Source organism: Hippoglossus hippoglossus, chromosome 8, assembly GCF_009819705.1.
Source record: "Hippoglossus hippoglossus isolate fHipHip1 chromosome 8, fHipHip1.pri, whole genome shotgun sequence".
Taxonomy (NCBI): domain Eukaryota; kingdom Metazoa; phylum Chordata; class Actinopteri; order Pleuronectiformes; family Pleuronectidae; genus Hippoglossus; species Hippoglossus hippoglossus.
This window is the reverse complement of record NC_047158.1, coordinates 10,821,802-10,844,581: the sequence shown is the minus strand read 5'-3', so window position 1 is coordinate 10,844,581 and position 22,780 is coordinate 10,821,802. Positions and strand designations below refer to the sequence as shown.

The 22,780-nt window shown below is 42.6% G+C and overlaps 1 protein-coding gene across 2 annotated transcripts; it reads right to left on the bottom strand.

Annotated features, from left to right (window-relative positions):
• Positions 1-209: 209 nt before the first annotated feature.
• setd1a (SET domain containing 1A, histone lysine methyltransferase) lies at positions 210-21,775 on the bottom strand. Of its 2 annotated transcripts, none has more exons than XM_034594188.1 (21): positions 21,737-21,775; positions 20,561-20,705; positions 20,378-20,476; positions 20,005-20,275; positions 19,211-19,353; positions 18,863-19,119; positions 16,542-18,213; positions 14,821-15,810; positions 14,490-14,657; positions 13,091-13,175; positions 12,862-13,004; positions 12,467-12,506; positions 12,202-12,379; positions 12,046-12,089; positions 10,191-11,491; positions 8,578-8,932; positions 8,271-8,452; positions 3,825-3,935; positions 2,741-2,860; positions 2,459-2,596; positions 210-2,365 (listed from the first exon to the last, which is right to left on the bottom strand). In XM_034594188.1, exons 2-21 carry the CDS (start codon positions 20,696-20,698, stop codon positions 2,192-2,194), a joined length of 6,609 nt encoding a protein of 2,202 aa, XP_034450079.1. In that variant the 5' UTR covers positions 20,699-20,705; positions 21,737-21,775; the 3' UTR covers positions 210-2,191. The 2 variants fall into 2 exon arrangements, with proteins under 2 accessions (XP_034450079.1, XP_034450080.1); XM_034594189.1 differs by lacking the exon at positions 21,737-21,775 and adding an exon at positions 21,608-21,726.
• Positions 21,776-22,780: the final 1,005 nt, after the last annotated feature.

Sequence of the window (22,780 nt, the reverse complement as noted above, 5' to 3'; positions counted from 1 at the left end):
CTCTTAAAAAGTTGCAGGTGCAGAGATCTCCACAACTTCCTGTTGACTCTACCAGCTAGGTAACTGTACACTATGTAGCTGGTATCGAGCATGTAATCCACCACTTGGCAGTCAGCATCCTATAGACAAACACTAATCATTGTCGACATAACCTTAAACCTCTACTTCTAACAGCAGGACACTGAAAATCATTTTAGAAAAAAAAGCAGTTTTCATTTATTTAAAAAATATTTTAATGCACCATTAATAAAGGGTCCAACGCATTAATACAAGAGAAATATTGCAAATAATATTAAAATAATCATCAAATTAAAAGGAAAAACAATAAAAAATAAATGAATGGAAGGTATGAACATATTTCCTCCTCATGGAGAGAGGAAAAGGAACAACATATTTACAGCTTGGAATCAGTGTGTTTCTACGAGAAACAAACACCTCTACAATATTTACAAGATCTTATTTGATTTTTTTTCCTCTCGTCTTTTCATCCTGTAGTAAAGAGGGTTGGTTTGTACTGAAAGGCTTCCTTAACAACAAGAAATATCTTACACATTTTCCTGTTTGGGCGGGAACAAAACAAAGAGTTTTCTGCTAGTTAAGAGTTAAACTTTGGACGGCCATATCCATTTGAAAAACAAGAGACACAACAAGGGGGCCATAGACGTCACTGGGCCTGCAGCATATCACAAACCTGCTGAGGCTCAGTCTTCCTATAGGCACAGTTTGCAGCTACCACCCGTCTACACTGCAAACAGATTGTAAGCGGGACATTTGTTTGCCTTAAGCTGATAAGGCTTATCAGTTGGATGTTTTTTCTATTACACTCAAATAAAATAGTTACTAATGAATTCTGGAAAGGGGGGAAAAAAAGAAACTAAACCTTTAAAGTGACCTGACCTAAAATGTGCCTTTTAAAAACATCTGTCGCACACACAGTGACTCAAGTCAAACAGCAGAAAATGTTTATACCCTCTTGAAATAAAAACAGCTGCTGGTTAAAAGAGAACATAAGGATGCAATGGAACAAACAAGTCAAGACAGACAGACAGACAGACAGACAGACAGACAGACAGCCAGACAGACAGACAGAGATCCTACAAAACAAATACTTGACTCCTTACAAGACCTTGTAGTTGATGGAGCACAAACTCGGGGAAGAACCAGAAAACAAACAAAAAAAAAGACAGGCCAATTTTGGTTGTGCTGATCCTGCAGACGAAATTCAGCAGCGGTGTAAAAATAACACACTTTGAGCTTGAACTTAACTCACATATGTTCACGTCGGGTTAAAAACAGTAGTTGAAGGGACTTTACTCTCCAGACAGGAGGTTGTGGCAAACCAGGAGAGTAACGCACAGTGAAGAAGGGAAGCAAGAGTTTTATAGGGCTGGTGAATCCCAAGCCACTGAGGACAGTGGTTGGGAACACTGAAGCTTATTTCACTGTAAGATACTTACAGCCAATGCAACTAAATAACAAGACCATTAATAACAATGATAATATTATCATGATATTGTGAAATAAAACAAGAAAAAAGATTCGAAACAAATCTTCACACTTGGAAATCTTGCATAACTGAAGACCAAATTGATTGAAGTTTGTCGTCTGAAAAACCCTGAATTTGTTGGATATTCCTGTGCGTCTGTATGCGGATCTGTGGGGGTGGTGGGTCAGTGGGTGCAGGGAGGGATTTGACACTGGAAGCGTGATCCCAGGCTGTAGAATACGTGAGCTGACATAGTCATAAAATACTGGTATTTTTTTCTTTTTTCAGTTTTCATTGTCTTCCTGCAATCCTGCTTCCTGGACATTGGCATGGAAATAAAAAGGCCCTTCGTGCCTGGCTGCGTGGAACATATTACCCAATCAAATCAAACAATACTGCCACAGAAGAACTCATGCTGAAGCAGAGGCCCTCTAGAAGTATTCACATGCCAGGTTACACAACCCTGCCACACACTGGTTTGTGAAACTGCCAAGTGAATTTAAAATATACGTGAAAAGTGCAAGTGTGTGCGTCTCTGTTTCCTGGGTATTGTGAGGGCTGCTGCAAGGCCATCTGGAGGAGCGGCTGGGGGACATCCGAGGGTGGCTTTTTTTTCTATGCACAGTCTGAGGAGGGCAAACCATGGGGAGGGTGGGTGTCCATGTTTGGCTGGCCATTGGCGAGTGAGGGAGAGAAATGCGTCCACTAGTTGAGTGTCCCACGGCAGTTCTCTGTTCCACACAGGCAAGGGATCTTGTTGTCCTCCAGGGGGAATTTATAGTCGTAGGTGATTTCTTCGTTGACGGCGATGGCCTGCTTCGAGTAGATCACAATCTTTTTCTGAGACTCTATGGTGATGACCTTGGCGTAGCAGCTTGGCTAGAAGAACAAGGGGACGAGATACTGATCAGCCACAGCTCTACAAATATAACACAATAAATCTAAAACATGAGTGAGGACGTTCAGACTCACAGTGCAGCAGTGGTTGATGAATCGTGCCAGGTTGCCACACTTGGTGGCGTCTATAATTGTGTCGTGGTCCACTCTGAACAAGTAGCTGCTCCCGATGCCCTGCTGTGCGTACCGCTTCTCTCTATTGTCAGCAACCATCTGGACACACAAGAATTTGCTCACTGATCCTATTTCAACTCCGAGTAACATTGCATTAACAAAGCTTTACACTATAATGCATTAATAATAATTGGGTATTATTAAATGTTGTCGCTGGAAATAAAACATTTTGGGAGGTTGTACCTGTCGGATGTTCTGACCCACATACTCGATGACCATCTCATCAGCAGCAATGGGCTCCATGGCGAACAGGCCCCACTCATGGATCCTGCTGCGTCCAAAACGAAGCTTCTTTTTGCGGAACTGCATGAGAGGAAGAACAGAGCCACTGTAACAATAATCTTGGCAGATTTATAAGATTCATAAAGGAAGAGCTTTCAGATAATCAGATAAATTCTAAGGTCCAGACAGACATATGAGAATCTTCACTGAGCATGAATGTAGCATCTCTATCAGAGATAATAAACGAGTACAGGAAGAGAGACCATTTTTTTGACTCAAATTAGAAGGTTGGTTCCTCTAAAGAATAAAAAAAACTATTTGGTTTTCAATTTAAGCAAACTTTAAGTCCTTCTGAATAATAAAAATCAGTGTAAACATATATTTTACAGTACAAGTAAGCAGAAAAGGCTACTTTGAGTATACAGGCTTTGGTAAGCCACAGTTTGCAAGTATGTTCTAGTTCAGTATTTATCACAGTTCCAGTGCCAAACAGCCAACACCCAAAGATCAATCTTTTGGGTGTTATTTTTTAGGAGTTTGATTACGATTACTTCAGTTTTTGGAGTGCACGGTTGCCAAAGCCAGAAGTTTTACACCTGCTCTCAGTATTTATGTTTGTCGGTGTCTTGTCTGAACCCTACATTTCAGCTCCTTAAAGCAACAAGTGCTTTAGGATGTAATTACACTCCAGGAGTTTGCTTTGCTCTGTGTAAACACTAGTTATATCATCACAGGTAGTGCAGATAATAATGTTGGAACAGTTTGAAAGTTGAGAGAAAAATTTTAAGTGGCAGCCAAATGCAGGGACATGAACATTATTTCTCTGAGGCACTGATGTTTTTTAGTGACTTAAGTTTATGCCAAAGCTTTGGGAAGATGTTATCTTTCTCAAAGGGTTTATTAGGAAAATATTGAATATCAAGATAATTATTGTATACAATTAAAAGGGTTATGTGTAAAGAATAATGGCACACTATAATGCACAATAGTTTCAAACACTGTATGACGTGCATGTGACGGAGTTCATGAGGAAACGCAGCTGTACCTTGAGCTGGTTGAGCTTCAGCAGGTCAGAGTCCATGACAGCTGTGGTGCCGATGACTGTGAGGAGGCGTCGTTGCTCTGAGCGTCTCTCTGACAGTACCCGGTTAACACCCTGAAGGGAAACAAGACCAGGAAGAGACTTACAAATGAGCCTATGACCCATTATCATGTTATCAACTGGCCTTGAACTGGAGGAGAACGAACCCACATAGCACTGAACAGCAACTCTGTGTGGGTGAGGGTTATTTTGAAACCAGTGACAGACAATGTGGACACGACTGAGGAGAAAGAGGAAGAATAGAGGAAAGTTTCTCTTCTGTTTCTACTTTTATGATCAACGATAAACTTTTATGATAAATACGAACACTGATTTCTTTGTCTTTCTATATGATATCAGCAAGTATCACAAGTTTTTTACATATCAAACCTATCAAAAAAAAAGAGTCTACAAACATCTCGAAATCAACATTCAATAGACAAAAAGGAAGATATGTTAAAGCTAACACAGTACAAGCAATTCACACCAAATATATGAGGTAAAGTTTCTTATTCATATCACAATTTCAAAGTAACACAAGCTCCTATTGATATTTTACTCTTTAAAAAATTTGTTTTAATTCATTTTACTCCTATTTCCTGAAGAGATCAAAAACAGTTATAAATGTATCTTTCTAACAACTATTATCTGTGTAGATGTCGAGCTGATGGCAGTTACAGCCCATGACTCATTCCTTGTAGTTAATAATAAAAACGTATGTAATACAACTTAATGCTACTGTCACTAGTAATAGTTAGGGACCTTGTTGCAGCCTTATCAGTGTTTCTTTTAATAACAAAAAGCATATGGATTGAATTACACAAGAACAGTGTCTGTATGTGTTCTGTATTTTCATAGTCAGACCAAAATTTGCTTAAAACATTTAGGTTCCGTGCACTGGGGTAGGAAATGTGTGCACGGTTGTAGCTCGCAAAGAGAACAGAGTCACAGAAGGAATGTCATGTACTTACATATTTGAGCAGCAAACAAAACAGTAAACCACAGTCAACAACAGTGTATTACATCTTTTCTTTTAAAGTCGAGATAGCTTTATGTGAGCTGAGTGCTGAGACAATGACCTGTAAGCAGAATGCAACGATTAAAGTTGGCAATGGTCAACCTGAAAAGCTGTATAATTAAAAGAGACTTATTAGCAACAGACCACCTGAATCAACCTGGTTATGATGTCTGTTCTTTTGTTCAAGCAGAAATTGTATTTGTTACTTGAATTTTCCTTTTACACAACAAGCCTGCAAATCTGTATGCGAGACCACAAATGTCTGAATCAGTCGACTGGTCATTCAACAGATGTTACCCTGCAAGCCCCCTGGTGCAAAGTCTGAGTGATTCCCTATTGAGCTGATGTGTAAAAAGAGCAGCTCACTGTCAGAATTCACAGAGAGCAAGTTTGTCGATGACAATTCTTTTCCGCCCCCTGCACGCTCGACTCAGGCACTACTGTCCAAGTAACACTGTACCTCTAAAATAACATCAAAACAATAAGTCACCAGTAATAAAAAAATCTTGTGTGTTTGCCTTGACTATGGACACACATGCTTTTTTTCCATGACAACAGTGAGACACAGCACAAAGCCAGCATGGAAAGCACAGAAGGGTCAGTCATGCATAGCAACCAAACACATTTCACCCAAATATCAGTTCCTAGTTTTCCTATCAACACATCTGGCAGTGTGTGAAACAAACTTAAGTCGTATGTAAACAACTTAAGTTTGTAAGGGTTATAGTTTGTAATGTTTTTTTTGAGAAACAAAGAACTAAATGCCCAACTGAATGAACCTTGGCCTGATTGCCTACACTACTGACCTTTGGTTTAGAAACCCTAACCCTCAACCAGAGGGGGAGGAAGGAGCCAAATGTATAAAGAGAAAGAACAGCTTCCCATCAGTGGGCATATTACAAACCAACCTTTGTCTTGTGCACCATGCACTGAGCATTAAAGTGTGACAATACTGTACGAGATTTGTGTCTCGTTCCTAGGTGTCAGAGTGGGGCTTTCCAGGATGTCTGGGTCAGAATTATTTCCTTTGTTTATCATTGAAATGCAGTAGCAGGAAGGAACAGCGTCAAGGCTCAGACCTCACTAAACTGTTTACAGATAAATTCAAGGCTACAGGTTTGGTTTTACCAATGGTTTGGACATGAAAGATACAAAATATGTTGATGTGCACTAGCTCTCATGCAAGTAAAACCAACAAGGTTTGAAAAATTGTTTCTCGACTACTTAACATCTGTCCGACATATGTCTGGAAAAAACAGTTCGATAAGTCCGTTCAGGTCAACTTCAATACACAAGTAACTGCACATCAACTGATTTCAGTTTTTCTCGTTAAATTTAGCCAAACAGGGTTTTAGCTTTTGGTTTTCAATGATATGTGACATTTTGTTTTCTTTCACCATTTTTTGCAGAGATGCTTCACAAAAACAGGATCTGAGCTATCATTTCCTTCCCAAATTAAGGTAATGCATAAACTATGGATTTATTTCCTATCTTTATTCAAAAGCGTGTTTTTTCAGTTTGAGAGCAGGGCTTATTGATTTCACGTTCAGATTTTGGAATTCTCTTACTCCCCTGCGACCCTGCGCTTGCACTAAAAATATCCCCGGCTTCTACTTAGATTTGCTCTGCTTGTCCTCAAACTTTGCACTTCCATTGCTTTGACATATTTCCTGTGCTCCAGCTCCAGCTCTTCTCCTCGCACTCACACTGCTTCTGCGGGCGATACGGCCGCTCTTGGATTTCTTTGCACAACAAGTCAAAAGTCCCCCACCAATAGAATGCCAGGTGCAGTGTTGACAGATGAAATTATACTGCCCTTGTTGTGGGTGCATTAGCTTTGTTGTCCGACTTAGAAGCTGTGATAATAAAGCTGTGGAGGGCAGGAGTGCATGCACCTGGTTAAAGCAACCCCTCGTATGAGACTCAAAGAAACCGCAATACATCAAACCTATCTTAATTTATGGATCTTTAAGCTGCTGCATCTTTAAACCATTTCAAAAATGTAAATAGTGAGTCGAAACCAGATCTGAATGGGGGCTACAAAAAGTAGAATACTAGCAAGTTGCAGGAAATATGGTCATTACTCCAGGTCCTTTCCTGAGTTATAGCATTGATTAATGGCATAAAAGGTGTTTGAACACTATTTCAATTTTTTTTGTTTTTCGCTATGATAAAATGTCCCCATTATATCCTATTGGACATTTGTGTGAAATTCTATCATAATTACTGTAAATTCTAAGAGACCTTTGACTCCCCCAAAACTAATTGGTTCAGCGTTATATTCATCTGTGGCAAATATGAAACATTAACTGGATGTGTTTCTGAGATATTGTCTTCAAAACTTGGAGAGCCAAACCGGAAAACATCATTCCTCCAACCACAGCTGTCGCCAGTGTGGCGGCATTATGAGCTTCAACCAATACTTACTGTTTCATATCAATTGTGAAAATCCTTTGGACTCGTCAAGACTATTAGCAAAGATATAAATCTTTTTAATCACTGTTCCACACATCCAACAACTTCCATTTGGAAATCCTCATTTACCACCCTGAATCCCAAATTACAAGTTATCTGAGCCAGATGACTGAGGACCAACCCTGGAATTCCAAAGGGCTTTTATCAAGCGTTTTGTTCCCCATCTGTAATCATCATACTCCACAACCACCGGATCTCCTAAAACTGGTTTACAGAGCCAGCTTGGGACTGAAGAGTAGAATTCTTCCCACTGCGTGATCTGGAATCCCGTTTGGAATTTCTTAAGAGTTCTGACTCATTTCCACAGAATTTCACTGGAAAATATCAAATCTTCCTACAAAACTGGTTCAGTAAGGATAACTTATTAAACATATGCTTGACTCAGACTATACAATTACAGGTTAACCTTGAGGCTGTATTTTATCGAACCCTCTTCAAAGTCAATGTACCGACTGAGCCAGCGCTTCCAGTGTTATCAAGATTAATGCTCAACATTATCTCAAGAGCTGAGTCCAAAGCTCAGTCTGATGCTCGATGAAAAATCCCTGGTATGAGACAGACTGCCCAAACTCACAAAAAGAGTCTGTATTTATTTCCACATGGAAAGTCTGGCAGAATTTTGGGATTATTTAACTATTAAAGGGGACATATCACAAAGTATGTTAGAGACATTTCATTAAGACCCCAAGGAACCATATCAACTTGTGGTAAAATGGGCATACAATGTCCCCTTTAAGATTTTTTTTACTTAGTTTCTCAAATTACAAATTTCTAAAATGAATTTGTTAAAATCTTCGGAAAACCACAGACTTGTTTGTTGCTATACATTTCAATTGAACAGAAACATAGTGCGGATAAAGAAAAACGTTTGTTAAATACTGTAGAGAGAAAGAGAATGAAATTGGGCAGAGGCCTACCATGCTGTCAACGTTCTCCACTTCCCGTATGACCTGCTCAGGCAGATCCAGGTCCAGATACACGTCCTTCTCCTTGCGGCTGATGGCGTAGTAGCCCTCGCTCCTGGCACAACCAGTAACATGCTCACGAAGCTGCCCATCGGTGGTCTTCTTCTTACGCCGAGGGTTCGGCAAATTGGTTAGTGCAGCTCAAGGTCAAGGGCAATAAAAGGTTACCACCCAATGAAAATGTAGACTTTACAAACTTTCTCAATTTAAAAACCCAAAGGTGTATTTTAATGCAGAAGGTAGTCATTGAAAAGGATATTCGTGTGGCTGACCCAGTGAGTATCATTGAGCCAGTCAGAGCTGTGGTCGTCCTGGAGCAGCTTCTCATAAGTCTTCTTGAGCAACATCAGGTCTTCACCATCCAGCCCAGAGTTCCAGATGTCATACAGGATGGTCATCTGCTCAAACTCACTGCGGTTGTCAAACTTCGTGGCTAGGGACTCAGGGGCTGGAACAGGTTTCTGCCAACGCTGGGACGTCGTTATGCCTGCCTCCTGCAGAAAGAGGCGTTCGCTCTTCCTCACCTCTTCAACCACATCGTCCTCCGTGTCTGTGCTGGACAGCTCCCCGGACTCGAGCTCCTCCACGTCCACATCTTCCTCAAATTCTGAGTCCTGAGCAGAGGAAGAGGAATATTAATGACAGTGAGGGAACACAACTATCATCCAGTACATATCCGTGTTCGCATATAACCCCTTTTCCACCAGGTCCACACTAAAGCAACAAAACAACTCTCAATGGTGGCCTTGCAGTTACCGCTCAGTTGAAGATGTCACATGACAGATAACATCTACTGGACAGTTTCAGTCCCTAAAAATAGTAGAGACAATGGCTTAATATTGTAAAGTAGGTTCATTTCATTTTGACAGACTTGCCTACATGTATGTGTATATGATGGATTATTACACACGTAGAAAGTTTCATGAGAAACAAGCACAGGTGCCGTTCTGCACAGCAAAACATTTAGTGGGGTGCACTCTAGTTCTGACAACAATCTGCTATCTCAATTGATGCCTAAGGATCGATAGAAAGTAATCCATCAAAAAACATAGACATAAAAAGAGAACCTGACAGACATTCATCATTGATTCAATCTTTATCCTTATCTTGTCCTCTAGAGGGTTGAGGGTATGTGAGGGTTGTTGTACACCCGCCTTGGACAGACCATCACATGGCCAGCATACATAGACAACCAACCATTTGTACTCACATTCACATCGACAGTCAATTTAGACGTTAGAGTCTCCAATCAACTTAACTCAATATGCAGGACTTGTGGGAGGAAGTCTGAGTATGCAGAGAAAACCAATGCCAACCGGGGGAGGACACGCAAACTCTACAGAAAAAGACCTTAGCTGAGCCGGGAGGGGCAACATTGCTAAACGGCAGTCCACCGTGCTAGCTGGCAGACAGCTATAAGTTTTAGAAACTAAATATCCCTGGTCATGACCTTTTAAACTTTAAAAATCAAATCTATATATATATTATAGTTATGCAGCATGTTTGTATTTCCACTGATTAAGCCAAATGATTTATTTGAAGATATTAGAGCCTTGGGATGGACATCATTAAGAGTTTAATAGTACTGTTACTGCTCTTACTGTTATCTCTCATCGATCAGGTACTTTCACAAAACAAATGTTGAATAAATTAATTTCAGTACTTATCTCTGCATGGACATATAAGACAAATCTAGAGAATAAATAATTTCCTTACCTGAGGATTAACCCTCAAAAAAACTTTTAAAACTTTCTAAAATCTGAAACGTCAGACACTATTGTAACATTTTGTTGGACACACATGATTAAAACATGCAGAAACATGCAGAAACATTTATAGGAATGAACCAGAATAAACCAAACTCCCACACACCTCTAGCTTCCGCTTCTTCAGTTTCTTGCCCGGGTGCTCCTGTTTTTTTGTATGATGAACATCAAGGTTTTCTTTGTCTTTTCTTCTTCTCTTTTTGCTCTCCTCCTTTTCATGTTCTAAACCCTTACCGATCATGCTCTTCTTCTTTGATGATGGAGGTACAGCTGCAGCCTGGCCAACATCCTCAGAATCAAAAGGCACTCCCATTGCAGACAAGTATTCTCCTGTATCTCCCCTGGATGGTAGCGCCTCTCCAATGACCTCCTCAGGGGCCTCAAGCACCCCAGAAATAGTGTTGAGGTCTGCTGGGAGCAAGACAGAAGAGTCTTGTCTGGTGGAAGTCCTTTTGGTGCTGGGTGGTGCTGTGAGAACAGGGGGTTTGCAGTAGTTGTGCTCCGTGAGGACAATTACACCCTCTGGGTTCATAACCAGTGCCAGTGACTCTGGGGAGAAGAGATCCTCTTCCATCTTCTGCTCCTCTGCCTCGTCAGACGTCTCTGTCTCCTCTGAGTCCCCAGCATCAGGGTCCATTTTCAAGGCTACATCAGCCAACACAGACAGATCAGTGGCTGAGGCTGAAGCCAGCTGCAGGAGGCTTGACACCCCAAGTTGCTCTCTGAGTCTTAACTTCTGCTCACTTTCTTCCTCATCCTCATCTTCCTCTCTGAGGGAGTGACAGGATGAAGCAGACCCGCTGGTTGTCCGAGGTCTGCCTCTGGACCGTTTATTAACAGTAGGCAGTGGAGGAGCCTCCTCAAAGGCCATCCTGCACATAGACGCGTGATCCAGTGGCAGGTTCTGCACAGTGCGGCACACCATAACAGGAGGTGCGGGAGATTTGGGGGAGTCTTTGCCTGCACCCCGTTTGCCAGGGGATTTGACAGGGGTGGTCTGGGGAGAAACAGGGGGTCCCTTTTTGGATTCATCAGAGTCTTGAGTTCGTCCAGGTGGGGGCACAATGAGGGCGTTGCCTTCACCTGGTTTTGAGGCAAAGGGGAGAAGCTGGATGCCTTGGGAGGGACGAGTGGAGGTGGTTGCAGCAGCAGATACGTGTAAGTCTGGGGGTCTCCCAGGAGAAAGGAGGGGAGACTCACCGGCCATTTGTGAGGGAGATGGAGATAATGTTGCAGTTGGCAGCTGAATTTTGCTGTCGTTCTCGTCTGTGGAGAACGAGACTGTTTTCCTGCGTTTCTTGAGAGGGGGCACAAGAACAACAGGGGACGAAGGACGCGGGTATGGTGGTGATGGAGGCCGTTTTGAAGGTGCTGTTGTTGTATCTGTCTTGCTGTTCTTGGCTTCACCTGAGAGAAATATTTAAAGACAAGAGAAATATTAAAAAGAAAACACTGTTAGTCCGTGCTATGTTTTTGCTTCCAAGAAGCAGCCAATTTTGTCTGCTTGTAAACAAAAACAATTGAGGCAAACTATTCCTTTATTACCTCCACTAAGGAGGTTATGTTTTCGCATGTGTTTGTTCGCTTGTTTTTGTGTCTGTTATTTACCAGGATTATACAAAAACTGTATGTATAAAACAGTATGGGGCAGTGAAGAACTCATTAAATTGTGCAGATCCAGGAATTTGTTTCAGTTACTTTAAAATTGTGCGCTCTTTGACATTTCCACCCATTTCTCAGAGTATAATTAATGGACCTTGTTTTAGAAAAAAAAAACTGGCATATTAGGGGCCTGATATTGAAGAGTTTGTGCAATTGGGTGCAGATCCAAACATAAATCTGGATCTAGTGAATTTAAGTGTGGTTTCATAAGGGGACTGTTGAGCATTGAGGGAGGTATGCACACTACTGAGAGCCATTCTAGTTCCATTTGTGTATGTTGATGAGCAGTTCTGACAAACCTGTTTTTACTTCTGCCTTTGAAACTGCAGCTGCGTTATTTTGCCTGAGGAAAAATTAAAAAAATTAATTGGATACAGCAATAACAAAATTATGAAAAGTACAACTTTTAAATATGTAATACTGGCAAATAAAAGATTTCTTAGGCTGCTTTATACCTGTAATCCTCTTTCTCGGTTGTGCTGTCTATGGTCGACTCATCCATGGTGTCTGGTCCTTCACTATCAGGCCGCTCTCCTTCCTCATCCTCAGAAGAAGATGAGGATGCAGAAGAGGAAGAGCCATCGGAGGACGAGGAGAGGCTCTCATCATCACTGTCAGCGCTAAGGGCATCATCTAAAAATAAATAAATAAGAAATTTGGTTTGAGATAAACAATACAGCTGATGAAAACATAATGATGAGATTACTGGTAGTGATTTACCATCAGACTCCTTTTCACTTCCCTCTTCTTCCTCATCCTCCTGCACATAGAAGAAAAGTTGTAGTTACAACATTAAAATAATACAGTGAAATGCTGCCATCTAGCGAACAGAGAGAGTAAGAACAACATGATTCAAATCAAACATGTTAAAAGCAAAGTGAATAAAAATAAATAAAATGTATTTACTTTTGTGCCAGTTGGATCAACCAGAGATATTAATGTAAATATTGGTCAGTCGTAGAATGAGATTAATACATTTGAAAGATGCACTTGCGCTGGAAGGCACCATTGACTGGGAACACACTAACCCTGTATATGTTATTTTTCTAGACTATATTTTGTTGCTGTTTGCTTTAAAAACAAAAACAGACTGAATAACCCCCCCCCCCCCCCACCTTTTCCGTTGAGGAGCCATCCGACGTCTCCTCTCCCTCGCTGTCAAGCTCCCATGGTTTACGATTCCTTGGCTTCGTTTTCCTCCTCTTGTTGTCCCTTTCAGCTGCATGCCTGTCTGCCTCTGGCATTCTCCCATCAGCAGCTGGAAACAACAATGTCAGAGTTATATGCAGCAGACTTATTAGTCTTAACGTTCTTTTAAAAACTTTCAATGTTAGCTCAGCAAACCTTCGTCATCCTCGTCTGGTGGGGTCGAAGGTCGTGGCCTTTTCATGTCTCCCTCTTCAAGCTCCTGAGGTTCTTTCCTTTTCACCTGCACATTTGGACACAAACAATATTCATAAAATCAATGTTTCCCTAGAATAACTTAGACTGTTGCCCATTACAGATAAGACTTTAATGGGCCACCAGAGCAGTTTCATAATAAACAAAACAGTTTTTTACACTTCTCATAACATTTAAAAACCCTCTATTTTGTGCCATTACTTCATTGTAGAGCTATGTTCTTTGCCTCGCCCCCTGTTTCTTACTATCTACCCGTCTGTCATAGTTGCACTGGCTCTTGGGACCACAAAGAGAAATCAGGAGCCTGCTGGACCATCAAAACAGCTATAAAGTTTTTACCATCCTCAAAAAGCAGGCACATATAAGCACAACACCTGTAGGTTCCACTTCAGCTGTGGGCATTCCGACGATGGGCATTCAATTCTCAGAGGGAAAGACAAAACTGTGCATGACACGGGTCGTCTCTCTATCATTCAGGATGTGTTTGAGGGCTAGGCTAAGGCTCACTGGCCACTCATAATAATAAGCCCTTGTAGACCCAACAAGTCCAGAGTCGCCCCTGCAGCTAAAATTACAGATAAAAGTGGTTTAGAAGCTGCAATTCTTATTTGACCACTACAATACAGACCTCTGTTGACACTGCTTAAACTGACAGGAGTCTTGTGTTTTTTATTGAACAAATATGTATCTACAGAAGTTGCTTCCTCTACTCAGGGAACTTAGCTTCTGTGTGGTGATCCAATTTCTGCAAGGCATTTTAGTTCTCTTACATCTTAATTATTATCGATAATAATATCATCTATTACTCTATAACCCTTCATGAGTCGAGCCTCAAGAAATACCCTGTTGGCTTCGAGTAACAATTGAATTTGTGACAGTTTCACTTACCTCTGATGCTATTCTTACCCATAGCACAATGCTGCAGACCAATGATCTGCTTAAAACGTGAGTCATGGCCTTATTTATGACAGGTGAATACTATCTGTCAGGCGAGTGACTTAAATAAGCGAGGGATCAGTCGAGGAAATCCACCTCAGTGTCGATAGCATTCTTCAATGAGAGAGATACAACTCGGAGGTACAAAGATGTCATCTTCGTAGAAATAGTGCCAAAACTTAAATTTGTTATTTCTTTATTTTATATGACATCCCTTCTTATGTTTTTAAATGTTTCTGATTAATTCAACTTTCGGGTTATTTCCAGAATTACATGAAAACTTTAGAGATTTTCAATGTGCTTTTAGACTTTTGGACATCTCTGGAGATGCATTCATTTATCAACTCAATGTGTGCGCTGTCAAACATGCAGATACAGTCCTTGTGTTTTTGTTTTTTGCTTTTACCTTGAAGGAAGGCAGTCGTAGTGCTCCTCGGAGAGAAAAGCCCTCCACGCCACCACTCTTTGCCCAATCCACAAGAGACGTGAGAGGCTCCCGTGGACGGTTGACCTTTTCCTCTTTTTTCTCATCATCCCGTAAGGCAGACACCCCCCTGACCATCGTCTGGAAAGGCTGGAGAGGGAAAACATTTACAATTCAAACTCATTTATAAGAGACATTTGAGCTTTGTTTTTCATTTCAAAGTAATAACGGTAACTACAGATGACAGCAGCATGAGTGCTTACTACTGAGAAAGATAAAAGCAATTTTAAAGGGTTAGGGTAATCCTCCTTACCTTAGCCTTGGTCTCTTTCCTCTCCCACCACTCATCAAAGGTGGCAAAGGCAACATTCTCCACCATCTTGCGGTTCAGGTCTCTCTGCATGATGTTTTTCATTTCCTGGATCAGAGTGGCCAGGACCATCTGCACCGTGGCCTCATGTGGATTCTCAGCCAGCATGGGCATCTCCTCCCCTGGAGCCCTGTACTCGTCTCCATCCCCGGGCAGCATGGTGCCATATTCAGGTGGGGGCATGTAAGATGGGTAGTGTGTTGGCAAGACATGTGGCGGCCAGCCTGTATGGGGAGGTTGGATGCCATGGTGTGGATGAGGTGGTATCTGAGTGCTGTGAGGGTCAGGGTAGGGGTAGGGCATATGAGGGGGCATGTAGCGGTGGTCCTGGTCGTAAAGAGCACCCGCCCCGCTACCCTCTTGGTCCATGTAAGGGTGGTGTGAGTGTGGTGGGGGCATAGCGTGGAGGTGGTAGGAAGTGTAGTCAGCAGTGGCTGCCTCACCAGGGCCCGGAGTGCCGTTGGATGACGACATGCGTAGCTGGTGTAGGCGACTTAACATGTGGGTCTGCATTTGGAAAGACATAGGAGCTCCACCGCTGTACTGATTCATCAGCTCCATGGAGGTGGCATAGTCATACATGTGATGGGGCATGGGAGGGGGATACTCAGGGTGCAGCTCCATGTGGGGAAGGGGAGGGATCCCTGGGGGAGGCGGGGGCTGGAGGGAATAACCAGGAGGTGGAGGAGGCAAATGAGGATGGTAGGAGGGTATGGGTGGGTGCATGGAGGTACCAAAGTGCTGTGCAGAGTCAGAGATGGATGGGGATGAAGATGAGGGGTCAGCTGTTTGTGAAGGCATGGCAGCCTGGGACGAAGAGGGTGAGGAACCTGAGGTGACTGTGGGCTGGTGGGTGGTCACCGTTGTTATGGTTGACTCCTCCTCCTCCTCATCTGATATCTCCATGTCTTCCCCTGAGGAGTGAGGGGAGGACTGAAAGAAAACAGAGTGTCCTGTTTTAAGTTGGGAAATCGCCCATGTTTTTATGTACCACGATGAGGACTTTTAAATATATCTCAATGCCACAAAAATAGAGGTGCATTGTGCAAAGATTAAGTATAAATGCCTTGGACCAACAATCCAAAACACAACATGCACATTGTTTTTGTATCATGCCGTTCTTAACAATCTTTCGAACAGTTTGTTTATAGTTATTTTCATTTACAAAAATGCTTTTCATTCTTATCATGCATCGAACAAGGTTGAGTTTAGTTAACAAAACGATGAGCTTCCCTCGAATGTTATAGCCCCACAGCAAAACAAATAATCAGCAACCAACAAGTACCTATATATATATATATATATATATATATATGACAAGAATTGTGGTTGGTATTATCAGTTATAACAATGGTTAACACAAGTGCTGAAGAAGGCTGAAACATGTGTATCTTTGAGTGTTTCAAAATTAAAATGTAAGTAGAGTTGTGAGTGCTTGATATGTTAATTTTGTGGACTTGCGCCACTGGCTTGTAGCACCCTCTAGAGTAGTGCAATTCTTTACTTTGCTCTATGCAGGACTTGTATATGTCTACACACAATTCCAGCACTACTTTGTGATTTCACAACCATATACGAACCAAATACATTTTATTTGTCAGCACAAAAAAGGCAGTCCCAATGCTTTTGAACTCTGAGGTTTCATTATGTGCTGCTGATCTTACCTGACTCTGTCCGTTAAAAGGTGGTGTGTGTGCTCCTGTTGTGCTCTGTTTATCAGCAAATCCAGCCAGTGAAGACTCCACCTGCAAAGCTCCAGGCCCAGCGAGGCCAACCTGGGTCTGGGGCTCCTCTGGTGGCGGGATGTGCGGAGAATAGGTGGAAGAGGATGGTGTGTTTGCATTAAGTACAGTGGGACTTTTTCGACCCTCTCCTCCCTTTCCCCGTTTCCTCCCTCTGTGGCCATCTCTGTCTCTTTCCCCTCTCCTCCTTTGGTCCTTCTCTCCATTGTCTCCCACCTGATTACCACCTGTGTGCTCCCCTGTTAAATCACCTGACCCACCTCTTCGCTCTCCTCGGTCCCCACGTGAGCCCCTCTGCTTGTCCTCTTTCCTATCATCTTCATCTTCCTCATCAGAGGCAAGGAAGGAAAATTTAGCCTTCTGTTCCTTTAGGAGCATCTCAATACGAGAGTCAAGGCTGCTGCTATGGTAAGCGAAGGGTAAACTCTCATTGGTGGAATCTGGTTCTGGCGAAGAGGAGTCACGTTGGGGAGGTTGTGGGGAGCTGGAGGAAGAGGGTAGGCGATGAGGGAGTGAGGTGGAGGAAGGAGAGGCAGAGGAGGAAGTAATGGAGGGGTGAGGCGGTGAGGAAGGTGGTGGTGTCTTCGGCGGTGCTGGTGGGGTGCTGGGACGGCGTTTTGGCTTTGTCCACTGATCTTCGCGGGCTGGACTATCCTGGCTGAAGTCCATTGTTCCAAGTGTCTCAGCTACAGCCGCTGCAATAACAGAAGCTGGTGGGAGGGGCGGTGGGGGCGGTGGGGGTGGAGGCAGAGCACTGTGGTGACCAGCATGATAGTCTTTGTCAGCACCTACGGAAGGCAGCGCACCCCTCTCTGCGAGGCTTGGGCACCCTTGAAGGGTGGAAACGTCCAATCCCTGAGGAGTGGCTGGGGCAGGCTCTTTGGAGGAGTATGCAGAGTAAGATGAGGGTGGGGGAGACATACTGTTAGAGGAAGAGCGGTAGGAGTTGGAGTTGTATCTGGGGTCAGAGCTGTTGGAGAAGTCACCGTCTCTATCTCTGTCCCGTTCGTGGCTGCTCCTTCGGCGGCTGCTGCTACCATGGTGGTTGTGAGAATGGTGATGATTGCGGTGTCTCTGGTGGCTATGGTCACCTGACCGGGAGCCCAGGCTGTCTCGCCGGTACCCCCTTTCATCCCTGCGTTCTGAGTGGTGATGGGAGTGATGTGTATGGTACTTTGAGGAAGAGTTTGTGTCCTGCGGGTGGCTGTAAGATGACCTTCTGGAACCAATACCCCCTGCACCGTAGCGCCCACCTGAGTCTCTTTCTCTGTCCCTGTCTGTCATTGCGGGCTGATCATATTGGGTGGCAAGGGGTGGTGGAGGCATTGAGGTGTGGTGTGCCATGTTTTGCCCAGGCCCTCCAACATTTGGGTATGGGGGAAAGCCCGGTGGCTCATTGGGACGGTAAGATGTGGCTGGGGGGTACATAGGGCGACCTCGATGATACACTGAAGGCTCCTGTGCGTCCTCAGAATAGCGGGACACTTTGTATCCTCCGACAGTAGATGAGACTGCAGAAGACGAGGAGGAGGAAGGTAACATGTCCTGGGGAGGGTAGCCACTGCCCAAAGTGCCAGTATTGAAGCCAGTATGCCTGCAAGAGAAAAACATGGGAGATAATTTAAATTACAATTTTGTGGATCTAAAATGGATGTTAAAAATGATTAATATCGACAAATAGGCTACTACAGACTCATACTACTAATCTTAACCAAGCTACCAAGGCCACCACTACCAGTTGAGCTGACTGATCAATGGAACAAACCCCTGTTTTACTTTTTCGTGCTATTAATAAAATTATGTTCTTCAAACAGCGATATTCTAGGTTGCATCCACGTAACATTAATTTCTGGACATAGTAGAGTGCAAAATACTGTAATATAATGGTGACAAACATTCCAAACATACTGATGATGCAACAGCTCTCTTTACATGAACTTTATTTTATTTGAATACAAGAAAAAGATTTGCCAGTTGTATGTAAATTAGCAGATAAGATTTGAAAAGTTGCACCAACATTTTTAAAGTGATATAATCTTTATAGGCAGTTATTAATACAACACTGATAGATAAATAACACATGATTTGAAAAAGAATGCCTTGAGGCCTCATAATGTATAGATGATGCTGAGTGCCTCAGCTTTGACTGAGGGATCTGAATTCACCTCATGATATCAACACCACTGACACAGCGGTAAAATTTTGACATGCAACTCTTTATCTGCTACAAATCGACAACTAACCTGGCACCGGCGTAACCAGAGTCTTGTGAGAAAGGAGTCCCAGATCTGGAGCTGTAAGGTGTTCCTCCACCACTCTGAGTCGAAGCAGAGGAGCCTGGGGTGAAGGTGCCTGCCATGGTGGAGGGGGGCGTGTCCAGGCGCTGATCACTGAAGCCAGTTTCCGCAGAGCAAGGGGTAACACTTCCTGATGTGAGAGCCTGGACCCCTGCTGCCAAAACAGCCAGGTCACTAGAGAGCCTCCTCCTGGTTTCCGATGACTGTGCACAGAAAGAATAAAATATATTAGTATCCATTCACATATTAGCTATAGATGATTGTTAAATAACTGAGATGACAATTTTAAAGTACCGTGTCAGGCTGTGACTGAGGCTGTGGCTGTGTTGGGGCCGGAGGCTGGAGCCTTTCTGTCAAAGCCTTGCCTCCCAGGGGCACTGTCTGAGGTGTGTAGGACCCATTTACCATCAGGTCATAGTACTTTTGCCTTTGCTGTCCTGGATAAGACACAAGATTCAGAGAAAGATAAATACAAACTTAGAAAGGAGCTCATCACCCATATAAACTGCATCTACCTATAATTTCAAGCCAAATACCATTAGGTTTAACTACCACCAAGAGACAGCATATATGTTTTAGGTTGTTGGTTTCTAGTAGTAGTAGTAGTAGTAGTAGTAGTAGTCTGCAGTACATTTCAGAAAACTGTTAACACATTTCAATTTAAGTTTATGGGTAGTGGATATTTTAATATAATTTAAAATAATGTTTTAAGTATTTTCTCATGAACCATAGCTCTTTCTTGCATGAAATAAAAAAGCTGGCACACATATACTCTTATGAGGTATTTAACTTTTGTATTATGTGCAGATAAAGACCAAGACAATTAATTCATATCTACAAATGTATGCATGTATGTATGTATGTATGTATGTGGTTGGGCAGCCTTGGAGGGTAAACAGGGTGCATTGTAATTCACTGTGCAGTTAACAAGTTTGTATAAAACAGGCTTATGTTATATTACAATTTGTGCTATAGGGTCAGAGTGTTTTGATGTGTTTTGACAGTTTTAAGCAGAAGAATCACTGTTTAACTTGTTACTCATAATCCACTCATACAAAAGATGCCTCAAATGAGGTGTATTAACTCACCCTTTATATCCAGTTGCGCATGAATGATGTTACCCATTACAGAGGTGTTGTGAAGTTGCTTGACGGTGTCCTTGGCCCCTCTCGTGCTGGTGAACAACACTCTGGCCAGGCCCAAGTGCTTCCTGGTCTTGGGGTGAAACAGGATCTCCATCTCCTCCACTTCACCAAACTTTGCACACATGTCAGCCAAGAAGGGCTCCTTGATGTTGTCATTGAGTCTAGCAAAGGTCACCTCCTTGAGGGGTATGGGACCCACATAGAACTCATCAAGCTGTGAGTAAAAACAAGACAGGATCGGGGTAAAGATTGTGAATCAAGTCAAGAAATGAAGAAACTGGGATGAGTGAACTGAATGTTGACTTGCTATTCTCACCTTAAACTTGGGCACTGGCAGGGACATTTCTGTATATCTGGACCATAACCTCCGGGGGCGAGGGTCACGCAATTCACCCACAGGAGGAAATCCAGAGTCCTGGGAATGATGTGCAGATTACAGTATGACGATGCAGGCACAGCATGGATATTATAGAGGATATACAACTGGAAATCAACTCACCGGCACACTGAAATGCACTCCATCATATCTGTAGATTTTCTGGGTGACACGCCTGATTGCGGGGTCCTGGACGAGTTTGTAGCTCTTCCACTGCAAACTGACAGCTTTTTGTGTTTCAGCCCCACTGTCTGGATCCATCCTACAACTGAGAGCCAAAGGGAAACCATGACATTACACAGTGCTGCAGCCACAGTCTGGGAACAATAACCACAGCAGAACCACCACCAAGGGGAGTGAAGCGTTCACATAGAATATGCTTAATGATGATGCACTGAGCTGAAATGCTGCGGTAATTATAGAGAAAGTATATTTGGCCACTGGCAGTAGGCACTTAGTAAAGTAACACAACAATGAGCTGCGTCACATTAACTTAGCCAAATATCACCTGCTACGACAAGTATCTCTTGATAAAAATATTCTACGCAGAATAACATTTCAATTTAACAGAATAACAATCCATGGCCATGATGCCGCGCGCTGTCAAAACAATGACCAGCGTTACGTCACTGGGCAGTTAGTTCAGCTAGCAACCTGCTGTTAGCACATGCTAACATGCACCAACAAAATGCAAAGAAGCCGTTCGCCCACGTCTGCAAACATTTCACGTAAAATGCACGTTACCCCCGGTTCCGAGTTACTCCGCAAGAGTAGCAGGATCGATAGCCACTGCGTTAGACGCCGTTAAAAGCTGTTAAATTACTTATACCACATCTCGCGCTAGCCCGAGCAAGTTAACCCTTCCGAATGCTAATGCTAACTAGCACGAGCGTCCAGAGTCAAAACTGTGGTCTTGCTGACCCCCCCGTCCACATCGGCAGCATTGAATAAGCAGCATTAATGTAACGCATCTCTCTACGCGGCTCTGGGGACTTGCTTTGGCCCCTTTCCGCCTGAATTCAGACCCCACATACTGCCCGCTCATCCGAAAGTGGCAACCCGCCGCTACAGTGTAGGCAGCCGCGGCCAGGCCCGGGAGACGAACAAGAAAAACACTGAGACCCTAACAGAAAGGGGACATCTCCGGTCCCGCGTTAAAACAAAACCAACCAGCTTAAACGATGCCGCTAACATTCCGGTAGTTAGAGAAGACAGCAGCGCGCCTCTCCGAGCCTCGAAGCCATTGTTTTCGCGTTAAAACCCAAATACTGATGAGAGAGCGGCCATCGCGTAACCAACCTGAAAGCCTCGCCTGTTCTCCATCAGTGTACGTGAATGCAACCTTGGATTTCTCCCCGGCACTTTCTTCAAATCCTGTAACTGGGTGGAGAAATTACATGCAGCAACACAAAACGCGGAGGAAATTATTTTAAAAATATAAATATGTTAAATATGGGGAAAAAATGCTATTTAATTTTTATGGCGGGATTTTTATACTTGAAAAGAATATGATCGAATCTGCTTATATGAACTCAAGCCAAGGGAAATAACTACACCGCCCCCTAAAGGCTGAGTCGTGCCAGGTCGGCTAACTCAAAATAATGTTTATCCGATTATTAACCCAATAGTTGTTACATTTTGTATTGTTATTAATATTTAATATACAACGCAGACAACAATCAATACAGTTATTGATTATATAGATTAACATTTTCTCTATAACCTATGATAATAAAACCGACTGCACATGGTTATTACAATAGTGGAAGAAGTATTGAGAATCTTTAGGTAAAAATACTCCATTACAAGTAGATCACCGCATTCACAATTTTATTTAAGTAAAAAGTATTATCTACAAAATGTACTTAAAGTATCAAAACTAAAAGTGGTGATTACAAAAATGGTGCTGGTCAGTATTGTTATTATTGTTGTATTAATATTACTGAAGCATAACATGTAAAGATTATTTTATTTATTTTTTACCCTTCTTACCCTTTTTTTTTTAACACCCTATCTCGTAATGTTTAACAAAGTAATAAAAATCTGGATCAACACCAAGATTTAATGGATTCTTCCTTGGGTCACACCCCACACCTCCGCAAAGGTTTTAGTTTTTACATGATCCTGCTAACCAACAAACAAAAAAACAAACAAACAAACGGAGATGAAAATATAATCACCTTAGCAGAGGTTATAAAGGCAGGGCAGCAAATTGTACAAAATCTGTTTCTAAATATGGTGGAATAAAAATATTTAGTGATACAGAATAGAAAATTCAGAAATTGCATCAATAAGAAGCAAATGTCTAAATTGTGCGAATTTAAACACTACAGTTTACTACTA

Excerpts from the sequence above, each read along its gene's own strand:
- setd1a (XM_034594188.1), bottom strand. The coding sequence starts at position 20,698 with ATGGATCCAGACAGTGGGGCTGAAACACAAAAAGCTGTCAGTTTGCAG. Across the intron at positions 8,453-8,577 it reads TCACTGGGTCAGCCACACGA|TAACCAATTTGCCGAACCCT; the intron begins ATATCCTTTTCA and ends CTTGAGCTGCAC. Across the intron at positions 3,936-8,270 it reads TGGAGAACGTTGACAGCATG|GGTGTTAACCGGGTACTGTC; the intron begins GTAGGCCTCTGC and ends GTTTCCCTTCAG.